Here is a 13140-nt window from a genome sequence, read left to right as displayed (position 1 = left end):
GGGGAGGGGCAGAGAGAGAGGGAGACACAGAATCGCAAACAGGCTCCAGGCTCCGAGCCATCAGCACAGAGCCTGACGCGGGGCTCGAACTCACGGACCGCGAGATCGTGACCTGGCTGAAGTCGGACGCTTAACCGACTGCGCCACCCAGGCGCCCCTAAAAATATTTTTTTTAAATATAGCATGTAAATAGCTCAATCTGTCAGATGACCAACCTGATATGCTCATCTTTTTTGGGGGGCAGATTTGGAAACAAGATGTAACTAACACTCAAGGGAGTAACTGAAGAGTTTAATTGAAGTTCCTGGGCTAGCAACAGTGAGGTGCAGTTAGTAGATCTGAAGAGACAAGTAGAAGCTGCTGGAACGTGCAGAGCTATGTTCTAACAGGGGCTGCGGCCTGGGGTGGAGGGACACAGCCAAGCCCCCCACAGCCTAGCAGAAGGGGAGCTGGGGAGCCTGCTGTTGTAGCCCATAGGGGCCAGCTTCTTGAGGCACGCACCTCAAGCAGGCACAAAAAATGAAAGCTCTCTTGCAAAGCCATCGAAGCTGGTCTCCACTCCTCATCTAAGATCTGAGTAGACGTTACCGCGCTGGCTCGCTGCCGTAGCGGCCAAGTGTCATGATCTTCTAAACGTTGACAGAGCAACACACTACGCATCGTTCTTTCTGGTTTATTGTTCGGTAGAAAGACAGGCTCTTGAAAACTTTGTATAAACAGCTCACAAACTGCCTCTCCTAGATTACAAAAAATGAAAACCAGTTTTCTTTGAGATGAGGCCCATGAAGCTGCCATTCAAATCACCATAATGGGAATAGGAACTGTTGTACCTAACATGCTGGGAGGTGCCTCAACAAAGGCATGCTAGGGCCTCTTTAAAACCTCTAGCATCTAGAAAGGTCCATTTTTCCTCCCAATGCCTACGAATGGTAATAAAAGGGGGATGCAAGATCTGCCACTGATGTTGAATGAGTCTGAGAAGGCTTTTTAATGACCACCCCCCGCAATCCAGCCTTCAATCTTTCTCGAGAGACTCAGAGAAAGGACTCCCCGCTTCCCCTTCTCCCCAGCTTTCTCCAGTCCAGGCGCACACCTTTCTGGGACCCAGGCACTGACTACACTAACAGTCTCACCCAATCTCATTACCCTTCTTGAAAGGGCTTTTGGTAAAAGAAAACTTCAGTTACTGCCAATCTTCAGCCCTTAGCAGAGTTTTTGTTTGAAAAGGGCCGGAGCGGAGGAGAGGGGAGTGGGGCACAGGCTATTCTAAGGAATTCAACAGGAAACAAGTACCTTTTATGAAAAGGACTTCTGAGCTCTCTGAGCTCACAACTTAACTGGAATAACTTTACTGAAGTGTCTCCACTTAAAACATAGCACCTCTTCCCAGCAGCCGGATGGATGGGATCTGTGTACACAGAGCACCCATTTAAAATGCCCTCACTGGAAACAGGAATTGTGGCAGAGGCATGGCTGCTCCTCACTCCCGTAAGTCAAGTCCACATCCCTCTGGGTTGCACCCCGTGGAATTAGCTGTAGGAGAAACAGTAAAGGTCCTGCTGGACGGCCATGAGCAACCCTGGGGCTCCCCGGAAGCCCCCGAGCCGAGACGAGAAGGCCACACTGGGGATGTCAGACTTGGAGGTGGGGTGTGGGGAAGGTATGGTTCTCAGCAGGCAGGCATCATGGAAGCTCCAGATTCTCGTGTAGCAGTCCTGGCCCACTAAGAAAGAGGGAAGATACACAGCAGGTTAGTGAGAGGATGCACAGGAGAACATGTATACATGTGGACATGGCTTCTCGCAATTCCTAAGGCTAAAAAGGACTCCACGGGAGCCAAAGCACAAATGCAAATGGAAACTATTTCTGCCGATAACATGTACTTCTCGAAAATCAAAGTTCCAGGTCTTCCTGTGCTCTAGAAGCACCACCAGTTGCAGGTATTCCAAGCGACCAGATGCGTTGGCTGGCGACGCCTTGGATGGTGCCCCAGGCATGTCGGCTAACAGGTGGGCGCTCTGCTTCTCTTGTCAAGGGCTGTTCAAGAGGGTGACTGCAACGGATTTCCTGTTTGTGAAATAGTGACCAGGAAGACCTCTTCACTTTAATGCATCCCGGGGACAAATCAGGTGATGACACTCCCCAGAGCTTTTTCTAGTTTAAAGAAATTTTTTTAAACATTCAAAAAAAAAAAAATCTTTTTTTAAAGTTTATTTTGAGAGGGCGTGAGTAGGGGAGGGGTGGAGAGAGGGGGGCAGAGAATCCCAAGCGGGCTCCTTGCCGGCAGCGTGGATGTGGGGCTCAAGCTCTTAAAACTGTGAGCTCGTGACCTGAGCCAAAACCAAGAGTCGGAGGCTCAACTGACTGAGCCACCCAGGTGCCCTGTGCTTTTTCTGGTTCGATGGCTCAGTGTGTCAGACCACGTAAGTCTTTAGGGCCCAGAGCTGTGAGGGATGTGGCACCTAACAACCACTGGCTGCGGCAGGCCAGACGCGGTCTACGCTACTGGAGAGCTTCCGAGGAAAGGAGGGCAGACCTTAGGGTTTCCCGGATTTCACATCTGTGCCTGTGGTCAGCCGAGACCGTGCACTCCCTCGGCTGTGGATGGATTCAGGCCGTGCAGTTCACGGATTACCGCAGCTAGCCCACATACCCAGGTCTGCCTCTCAACGGGGCTTCTCTCTTTTATATTATCCAGAACACAGAAGTTCTTCTTAGATGAAAACTTATGGAAACTAGGCCTAAGCAGGAAGCTAACTGCTGCTGGCGGTGAGAGTAGTAAATCAGCCTGAGAAAGTCCTAACCAAGTGACGCTTCTTGGGCGTGGGGAACAAGTACATTCTGTAGGCATATTTGCAAATGTGAGGACTTGTCAAGACCAAGAACGTATTCCTTCTGTCAAGGGCCTACTATTTAATTTGTCAAACCACTGAGCTTTCATGCTATCAGAACATTTTGTAGCCCAGAAACTCAAAACCTGTGATCAACCTGTAGCTCCTTTCAAAGCAGCGGCTAGACATTTCAGCTCCTGTTCTGCAGATCATGGATCCCCATGGACTGTGTTAAGGGGACCAGGAACCAGTGCTGTTACAATGACCTTAATTTCTTTTCTCAGCATCCTCTGCTAGAAAGTGAGCTCAAAGAACAGGGAGCCCAAGCTTTTCAACAGGATTGGCTAAGGGTCCCACTGAATGCTGACCAGGTGGACACGCAGGTCTCCCAAGCTGCTATATTTTATTGCACCTAACCTGCCTGTTACTGAGGTGATGTTGTCCCACTAACATGGGGACAAAGGGCTGTCCAACTGGTGGATGTTTAACTGCTGCTTACTCATGTCCTATTCTACGTCCCATCTGGTCCCCCTGACCTCAGGAGTCCACAGTCCCAAGTATTCAGTTCAGATTTGGAGTAATTTCCCCCTCTGCCGTTTTATTTGACAGGACAGAATATCTCCCCCTCCCTAGGTACCTGCTACCACGATGCCTTCTTCCTCATGCACGTGCAGGGGCAGGTAGGCGTACTCGTTCACGTGACCTTCGTATTGCCTTATACACTTAGTGGTTCTCAGGTCCCACAGCTTGATCTGTGGAAAGCACAAGGGGCCATCAGAAAGAGTCTGGCAGGCACACTAGCGAACGTAGGCGCGGAAGCCAGGGAGGACAAGGTGGTGTCCAAACACCTCTCCAGGTTAGGAAAATCTTTAAGTTTCAAAAGCATCAAAACCAGTTTTGTGTCTGTCTAGATCGGGCTGGGCTCCCACCTCTGCACAGCCCACGACTGCCTTTCCCTTGCTACTGTCTTGCATGAGGGTCTCTTCTGAAGAGCCTCTCATCTGGCAGAACTCTGGGCCAGTGGCTGCAGTGGCCGGAAAGAGTCAGTGCTACCCTACCGTTCCCGCCATGTCAGATGCCATCAGGTTTTGCTCTTCTTGGAGGATCTGCACAGAGGTCACTGCTGAGTCGTGGAACAGGCGGGTGGCCTTCCAGCCCTTGCCCTGATTTCGACAACGCAGATCAATGGCAAAGATCTCCCCAGAACGACAGCCATTAAACAGCAAAGGAGCCTATGGAAAAAGGCACTGGTTGGTACCTCCTCCTCTAAGGCTGGGAGGGGTGTGCCTTCCAGAACAGAAGGCCTGTCTCGCACCCCTCTCCCAGCCCCTGGATCAGAGGTGTGGGTTGATGGCTTGGTGGGGATTTGAGCCTCAGTGTACCCTTAGGAAAGGGTAAGAGAACTGGACCCCATGTGTCTTCCAGTGTCCTCCCCACTGGCTGCACTGGACCCTTAGGCCTCATTCTGTGAAGCCCATGTGATGGCGCCTTATCTCCACCAAGGAAGGTCCTTTGTGAGAAGCGAGGGTGGTAGTATGGAGTAGGAGAGATGAGACATCCAGGGAAGCCATGGAGTCCCAAACAGAGGGCAGAAGGCTGCAGAAACATGAAACGTGCAGAAACACTTCTGTGCTTCCAGAAGACGGCAGGTTGGCAGTCTGCACACTCCTCCAGGCTTTTAAACAAAGATGGCATTTTTTAATGGGGGAAGTCTCTGAAAAGTAGGAATGACTAGAATTTTGTTAAAATTTAAAATATGTAAATTGAAAGCTAGGTATGAGGCTATTTAGTGTTATGAATTGAGACTTTATTTATATGTCAAAAAAATTACTTGTCCTGATGGCTAATCCCAGTACTTAAGAAGTACTAACAATTCATTTAAATAGGAAGTTGTTTAAAGCCAGTTTAGGCAGCTTCCTGCCGTTGGTCCTGTCCCTGTGCTTTAATAAAATCACCTTTTTGCACTTAAAAAAAAAACCCAAAACCCAAACAAAACCAAAACCAAAAGCCAGTTTAGCCAGGCCTTTCTGAGTCAGCCAACTTTCCTCCAGTGCACATACATCACCAAGTAAACCATTAATCCTCTCTGATGTCCTTTTTTCCCCTGAAAGAGAGGGACAACCAGATACCACACAGGAATCCATTTTCAGTCCAGCAAAATTTCCAATCTTGGGAAACTTTATACTGCCCCCTTCCCAATCCAACCAACCATGAGAGCAAACTGCTGGGCCAAGACATCGCTGCTGGTCCCAAATGACTGCCGGTGTCCTGTCACCACGTTGGTCACTAGGACTCGCCGAGACAAGCCTGACAGAAATAGGGATGGGACAGAGAGACAAGGATCACTCACAGCCTGGACAGGGAGTTTGAAGTCTGAAATTCTCTACGCTGGGAACCTGCGGAGTCAGTCATGGCTCACCTGTACTGAAGCAGTTATTTGCCTGGATGTTCAGGGACCATGCACAGGACCAGGCCCCAGGGATCCGGAAACTGCAGAGCATGCCGGGCCGTTCTCCTGTTGATGGGAACAGTGACTATAAAGGGTCGCTGCCCTGGAGGGACGAAGATCTCCTCTCTATGCTGCCAGGCCAGTGACCACTAGTTCTGGGAAACCTCCAGGAATGACTGGTCAGAAGGATCTATATCTTGGCCCCATTCTGGGTTTTGTGGTAGCAAGAAAGAGACACTCCACTGGGGTACCTGGCTCAAAAGTGGTCATTCTGATAATGAGCACATCTTTCCCGACTTCCCAGTAGTAGCATTAGAACTACTAACTGCCGTCAGAGAAGCAGTGTGGTGTTTTTACAAGAGGGTTTCAATCCCACATCACACTATTAGATGTGTGATCTCAAGGAAAACATTTTTAAAATAAGCTTTTAAAGTGATAACAAAATTGATAACAAATTCCAAGTATATAGTTTAATGAGTTAGCACAAGGTAAGTATAGCTATACCATCATCTAGGTTAAAAAGCAAAATATTCCAGTACCTTGATAACCCCCCCAATTACCATCTCCCTACTCTTCCTTAAAGAGAATCACTCTCCTGACTTATGACACCATAGATTAGTTTTGTAAGGCAAATTCTGAACCTCTCTTCGCCTCACTTTCCTCATCTATAAAACGGGATGACACATGCTCCTGCCACGTAAGCTTGCTGTACGATGAAACGGCAGGCAGCGGGCTAAGTGTGCCTCATACCCTCCACGTAACCTGCTGCGGTAGGTGTTCTCTTCACGGAGTTAAGCCATCTGTTCAAGTTGGTAAGGGGCAGAGCCGGGACCCACGCCAGGTCTACCCGAAGCCCTGCACTCTTAGAGGTCTGACCCTCGTCTAACTGATTCTAATTCTCTGAAAGACTGAAAACTTAATATCCAGAATGCTGCCAGGAAGGAGAAGTCCAACTGCCTTCAGGCACACAGAATGCAAACATCCCCAGCAGCACCTGCCATGCTTTTCTGCATGGTCTGTGCAGGAAGTCCAAATAAATACTCTGATCTCTTGCACTCATTACATACTCTTCCTAACTGTTCTGGCTGAGGTGACCCCAACGAAGGGGTCAATGGAGGGGTGTGTAAAGATGCACCTGCTTCTAGTACCAATCCTGGGTCCAGTTTACAGAATCCTACTGTGCTTCTGTAGGCTGTCCCCACCCACTCTGCAGTCCCCACACCTCCTGTCCCAACCTTCACCACGGAGTCTACACCGTTCTTGTGACTGCAGCTCCTAGGAGGCAGGGACCAAGACCTCCTTCAGAGCACCTCCTTATCCAAAGGAAAAGGCCCCGGTACCTGGGTGACTACTGACAAACAGCGATGCTGGGAGCAGGGTGGCACAGCCTGGAGTCTCTGCGATTCCCATGAGGCACAGCCTAGAAAGCTGTTAAGGGCAGTCAAGTACAAGGCTCTCCTCTGGGAAGAGAATGGGCATTAGTACCCTTCAAGAAACTGTAACGCCGTGAGCCAGATTTAACACGCTTACATTTTCTAGATTTAGTTTCAGATTTTTTTTCTTTAAACTTTTTTTTAAAGTTTACTTGAGAGAGAGAGAGAGAGAGAGAGAAAGAGCAGGAAGAGAGAGGGAGACACAGAATCCGAAGCAGGTTCCAGGCCTGAGCTGTCAGCAGAGCCTGACACAGGCCTTGAACTCATAAACTGTGAGATTGTGACCTGAGCCGAAGTGGGACACCTAACCAACTGAGCCACCCAGGCACCCCAGTTTCCGATGTTTTAAAAGGAAAAATATGTCACAGTTAAAAGACTCTCTGACCCCTCCCCAGTCCAATGCTTCCCCTACCCAGAATCACATTCTAAAATTGGTCTGAGGTCTGGGCCATGCTCTATTTCCTTAGAGTATCTTCTACAACTTTTCCATCTTGCTGTCTTCTAGATTCATCTGTATTGAAGCTTGTAGCTCCTGTTCCTTCACTTTCACTGTGGATGAATATACAATTCATCTGCTGATGGGTACTTAACTTGTTTTTTTTTTTTTTTTTTTTTTCCTCTGCTGCTGGAATGAGCATCCCCTCCAGTGTTCCTGTGTCCTACTCCATATGTGGGAGGCTGCTTTAAAGCAGTGTTTTCTTGAACCCACTCTAGGAGTTTGATTTTATGCTACCACGCACTGCATTCACGCAAATAACTGAAACAGAAGTTTTAGAAAATACTTACTCTTACTAAATATGGAACCGATTATTTTCTAGTCTGTTTCATTAAAAAAAAAAAAAAAAGTGCTGCTCACGAACGGCAGAGGTCACGACTTGCAGTTTGCAAACAGGCTCTAGTGTCTAAACCCAGTGTGGAACTGTGGGGTCACAAGGGGTTGCAACTTAAAGGGTCTTATCAATTTACTTACACCAGCAGTTTCCCCCATCTGCTGAACCGGGCACTATCAGACTTTTAAAACTTTTGCTCATCTGAACGGGTATAAAGTGACATCTCATTTTAACTGGAGTTTCCTGGGCTACAACTGGATGTGCTGATCCATCAGATCACAGCCATTTGGGTTTCCTTTCCTTTGAACTGCCTCCGCATGTCTACCGGGCCATCTGTCTTCCGACTGCTCTGGCTCCTCTCCCTTCACAGGCAGAATTCTCTCAACAGGAGTCTGTGTTTCTCTACCTCCTTGCCCTCCTGTCACTCTTCAGCTCACTGAAACCCAGGTCTGACACTCCTCTTCCAATCAGGTGTTCTCCCCAAGGTCTCCAGCGAACTGTTTCTCACTCCCATCAACACTTTCCAGTCTTGCCTGTGGCCACACGACACTTTCCAACCACATGCTCCTTCGTGGCCTCCACAACCGCCCTCTCGGAGTTCCCTCCTCAGACCTTCTCTTCCACCTCCATTCCCTGGCCTAGATCCTAAGCCTCTTGGACGCATGCCTCTCCTCCACTCCTGCTCATCCATCCCACCCTCTCCCCTGCCCTCGGTCTTGCAGCAGCTCTCTGCCTGAGGCCTCACCATTGCCAGTCTCTTGCCCACACTACTTTGTAAGAAATACCTCCATGGCCACAATCTTCTAGAACATTCCAGCAGCCAGGGCCCCACCTTGCCAGAGACTTCAGACATCAGACCACTTACTGCTGTGCAATGTGCAAGCTCCCTTCTGCTTCTTCCTTCTGCTGTGAGCTCTGTCCCCTCCTTTCTGTGTGGGATCACCTCCAGGAAGGCCACCCTAATCCCTTTCTCCCACTTGCACCCAATTGCCCCACGGACTCACTATACAGACTGAGCACCTGCTGCGCTGCCATTTCTAGCACCTTGCACAGGGATTGCATATAAACTCAACAGATTTTGGAGGAATGACCTCAAAATGTAAATACCTGCAAAGCAATCAAGCAACATTACTGATCGTCTGAATGTGTGATGTGTACACATCACACTGCCTTGGGTGGTAAGCCTCATGTTAAATACAGCAGTATGGAGAGTGCTGAAGCCATAAATAATAACACTGGAGCTGGGCAGCCCAGGGTTCTTTAGCCCTTCCTAAAGAAACCTCTTTTCCATCTGGGTTTGGAGGGTGAGGATGCGGGGAGGGAGTCCCTACCCAGATGCACTTTCAGTTACTAGGACTAAGACCCAGGTTACCCTTAAACCCTATAGGATACTAACGGGGTCAGTATTAGATTTAACCCTTTAATAGGCCACAGGTTATTGAAAAGCCCAGTTAAGTACAACTTCGATCGAACCTCCCACCGTTCTTTGGGGGGAAAATGCAGAGGACAGGTCTAAAGGAGTTCTAGGACCCTCAGCAGAAGCAGCGGGTGCACAGAAGCCTGAAGATTACCTGAAATGATCACCAGAGGGCAAGTAGCTGATGAAGCTACCACACACCGTATCTTTAAAACCAATTATATGGATTTTTATCCTCTCCTTAGCCTAAGGAGAGAAACATGGGAAAATGTTATCCTGTTTTAAGATCAGAAATGAGAGCAAGGTTGTTTTCTCTCCTTTAAGACTTGGTCTCTCCTGTTCTCTTGTAACATCACAGTAACAGGTGGCCTTATCCTTCCACAGAATCGCACCAAATGAAAGCCACATAGAATTTTCAATTTACAGAACACACACAATTTTGTGTCTTATATAAAATGTATAACCTGAATCTCTGTTTTTAAAATAGAGTGTTTTAAAATAAAATAAAATGTTTTAAAAACACAGTGCCGTGGGGGTGCCTAGGTGGCTCGGTCAGTTAAGCATCTCACTCTTGATTTCAGCTCAGGTCATGATCTCACAGTTTGTGAGTTTGAGCCCTGCGTTTGGCTCTGCACTAACAGCACAGAGCCTACTTGGGATTCTCTTTCTCTCTGTCCCTTCCCCACTCACACACTCTCTCTCTCTCTCAAATAAAAATAAAAAAAGAGAGACAGAGTGCCATAGAACAAATTAAAAAACCCCAACAGGTTCCAATTTTTTGAAACCATTATTTGTTGAGGACCCATGATGTGACAAGCACTGTGCTAAGTGCATTCATAGACATTAACTAATATTAGCCTCGTGACAACTCATGAAATACGTGTTAGGTACAATGAGTGGTCACATAGTTTCAAGAACTCATTTATTATGGAAATGAACCAAGGACAAGACATATGAATGTGTGGCTCTGGCTCAAACAATATTACTCTCAGAAGCACGAGACAGGTGTCTTGTGCATCAAGAGCCCTCAGGGACTCCAGGGGAAGGGTCTAGCTAGCCTGAAACTACGCTCCAGTGCTCCTAGTAGAAGAACCCTGATCGCTCTCTGAGAGGGAAGAGGCTACAAGAAGAGGGCTCTAAAGAAGGCCGTGTCTGGCAGGGACCCCAGGCACAGAGCCCAAACACTCATGTCCAATGCCAAAGGAATCCCTTTTACTGATGTACGCCCTCAGCCTTCCCCCACAAGGGGTCCAGCCCACCCTCAAACCACTGCAGCTCTGAGTTCCTCCTCCTTCACCTCAGGAGGATGTGGGGTTTCTGCCTAAGGCTTTACTATTCTTTTACAGATCTTTTTTTCTTTTTAATGTTTATTTATTTTTGAAGGAGAGAGAGACAGAGTGTGAACAGGGGAGGGGCAGAGAGAGAGGGAGACACAGAATCCGAAGCAGGCTCCAGGTTCCGAGCTGTCAGCACAGAGCCCGATGTGGGGCTCGAACTCACGAACCACGAGTTCATGACCTGAGCCGAAGTCAGACACTCAACTGACTGAGCCACTCAGGCGCCCCAGTTCTTTTACAGATCTTAACAGTGATGGCACATAGTGACATCAATGTCACCCTGGGACCTCGACTACTTCTCTGTGCTCCATGGGAATCTTTGTTCTCTACCTAGCTGCAATGCTCCTTCCTAAAGGGTGAGATGTGCACACAAAATGGTGCAGACCTTTGGCCCCTAGGACGCCACCTCACAAACCCCACAGACACTCAGCTCCTCATCAGGGCCTGGCCTGCCCACCAAACCTCTTCGTCTGCCAAAAGATACAGAATGTGGGAATCCAAGTGATTCAGCGAGGCCCAGCACACAGAGTTCACCTGGTGAGGAAACACACAGCAAGACAGAAAGACTGGTTTGACTGCCAACTCATGGAGAGAAATAGACAATGCCTGCCTATGGAATGACTAGTAGGGATACAGACATGGGGCTTCTTTCTTCAGGTCTCACTGCTTTTAAAGACGCTGGAACAAGCGTCAGAACAGGGAAGTTCCCTGCTCCACCATGTAGCGCCTTGAGAGGAACAGGGAGGAAGTAACCCCCAGGCTTTGGTCCTTTGTCGTCAGCATGGACCTCACAGTGAGACATCTAGTAACTTTCTGGTTTGGGGACGGGTTCTCGGCAACAGAAGGGGACAAAACCCAACTCTGAAAGGCATACTGTATTTCATTTCATCCAGAAACCATTTCAACCTGTATCCATCTTGTGGCTCATGTCCCAAATGAATAGAATGTCACACAGCTTTTTACACATGCAGCCATCACCCAAGTGCAATTTAAAGGTTGCTCCCTAGACGGCAAGCTGTGCTGTATTATATTTATGTAACCTCTCATCTTTATGTATATTCTATTTATGTAACCTCTTTTTATTTATGTAACTTCTGGGTAGGCCACAGACTGGCTGAGTGACTGATGCACTGGAGGACTACCCACAAAGATTACAACAGCCCACTGCCCAGGAACTCGGTGCCTGGCACAGGCTCCTTCGGGTCACCTCGATCCTCTGGAGGGAAGGTCTGTATAAGCAGTGAAAGAAGCCTCTCAATCCTAAAGAAGTTTCATGCCTTCTCCCAACTATTGACAGTTATTTCTCTTCTAAGAGAAGAAACTCCTGAAGCCCTTTTCTTCCCGTATAGGTTATCAAGATCTAAAACTCCATTTTCTCTTGGTAAAATGAGGTACCCAAGGTTCTCTCCTCTACTCTAAATTGGGCCAACTACTGCAGGCCCCCTTCATCCAAGGCAAAGGGGGTCGCGAGGCTAATGGGAAAGGCAACATACCTTCCGGTTGGTGAAGTAGAGGTTTTCGTGCATATGCACCTTGAGCGAGGGGGTCTTCAGACCACGCAGGCTGATGATGCCATACTTGGAGCCTCCGACTTTGACATCATTCACCGTGAAGAGCCGGTCACTGTTGGTATCGGCCTGGAGGGGAAAGGAGACCATAGGTGACCTCCCAGGCTGAGCCAGGTGAGCTGCCTAAGACCACCTGCCATCTGTCTTAGATCCCATGCTCTGAGCATTTTCGCTTGGTGAGTGCTCCCACCCACGAGGGAGCATGGAGGTAACCTGACTTGCACCTACTCAGTCCAGCTGTCACTGGGCAAAGCTAACAGGCATCTGATCTCGCAGTCCAGGAGTGGGGGTGAAGGTGATGAGGGGGAACTGTCAAGAGGCATGAGGTCGGCACAGTGACTCCACTCAGAACTGGGTTTGGCAGAGTCCCTACATCCATCCGGAAGAGCCACATGGTGACACGCAGCCATACAATGTGAATGCCATACAACGATGTGGAAAATGCTAGTTATAACTGTGAAGGGGTAAAAGGAGGAAACAAAACTGGATTCCCATTACATGGGCACTTTTCCCCTCAATGAGATACAAAAAACAAAAAACAAAAACCCACTGCATTGTAGGAAAAAATTACAACAGAAAATACTACAGGGGCTCCCAGGTGGCTCGGTCGGTTAAGTGTACAACTTTGGCTCAGGGTCATGATCCCACAGTTCTGAGCTTGAGCCCCACGTTGGGCTCTGTGCTGACAGCTCGGGGCCTGGAGCCTGCTTTGGATTCTGTGTCTCTCTCTCTGTTCCTCCCTGCCTTGCACTTCGTTGCTCTCTCAAAAACAAATAAATGTTAAAAAAAATTAAAGGGGCCAGGCCTGGGTGGCTCAGTTGGTTAAGTGTCCAACTTTAGCTCAGTTCATGATCTCACAGTTTGTGGGTTCGAGCCCCACATCGGGCTCTGTACCAACAACTCAGAGCCAAGAGATTGCTTCAGATTCTGTGTCTCCCTCTCTCTTTGCCACTCCCCTGCTTGTACTCTCTCTCTCTCTCTCTCTCTCTCTCTCAAAAATGAGTAAACATTAAAAAAAAATTTTTAGGGGCACCTGGGTGGCTCAGTCAGTTAAGCGTCCGACTTTGGCTCAGGTCATGATCTCGCGGTTTGTGAGTTTGAGCCCCGCGTTGGGCTCTGGGCTGACAGCTCAGAGCTTGGAGCCTGCTTCCGATTCTGTGTCTCCCTCTGTCTCTGCCCCTCCCCTGCTCACGCTCTGTCTCCCTATCAAAAATAAACATTAAAATAAATTAAAAATATTTTTTTAATGTAGTTAATAATTATTTCAAAGCAAAA

General features: G+C 48.3%; 1 protein-coding gene across 3 annotated transcripts in view; it reads right to left on the bottom strand.

Annotated features, from left to right (window-relative positions):
* Nucleotides 1–659: 659 nt before the first annotated feature.
* The window catches only part of DCAF4 (DDB1 and CUL4 associated factor 4), a 32098-nt gene continuing 19617 nt past the window's right edge, over nt 660–13140 (bottom strand). For all 3 annotated transcript variants that reach the window (XM_030319487.1, XM_030319486.1, XM_032593400.1), the window contains 8 exons: nt 11791–11934; nt 10782–10831; nt 6621–6700; nt 5251–5346; nt 5041–5138; nt 3890–4063; nt 3469–3583; nt 660–1723 (listed from right to left, as the gene is read on the bottom strand). In XM_030319487.1, coding sequence (XP_030175347.1) covers nt 1530–1723; nt 3469–3583; nt 3890–4063; nt 5041–5138; nt 5251–5346; nt 6621–6700; nt 10782–10831; nt 11791–11934 — 951 coding nt within the window. In that variant the 3' untranslated portion in view covers nt 660–1529. The remainder of the gene's footprint in view (nt 1724–3468; nt 3584–3889; nt 4064–5040; nt 5139–5250; nt 5347–6620; nt 6701–10781; nt 10832–11790; nt 11935–13140) is intronic.

Source organism: Lynx canadensis, chromosome B3 (genome assembly GCF_007474595.2).
Source record: "Lynx canadensis isolate LIC74 chromosome B3, mLynCan4.pri.v2, whole genome shotgun sequence".
Lineage (NCBI taxonomy): Eukaryota > Metazoa > Chordata > Mammalia > Carnivora > Felidae > Lynx > Lynx canadensis.
This window is presented reverse-complemented; position numbering and strand designations above follow the sequence as displayed.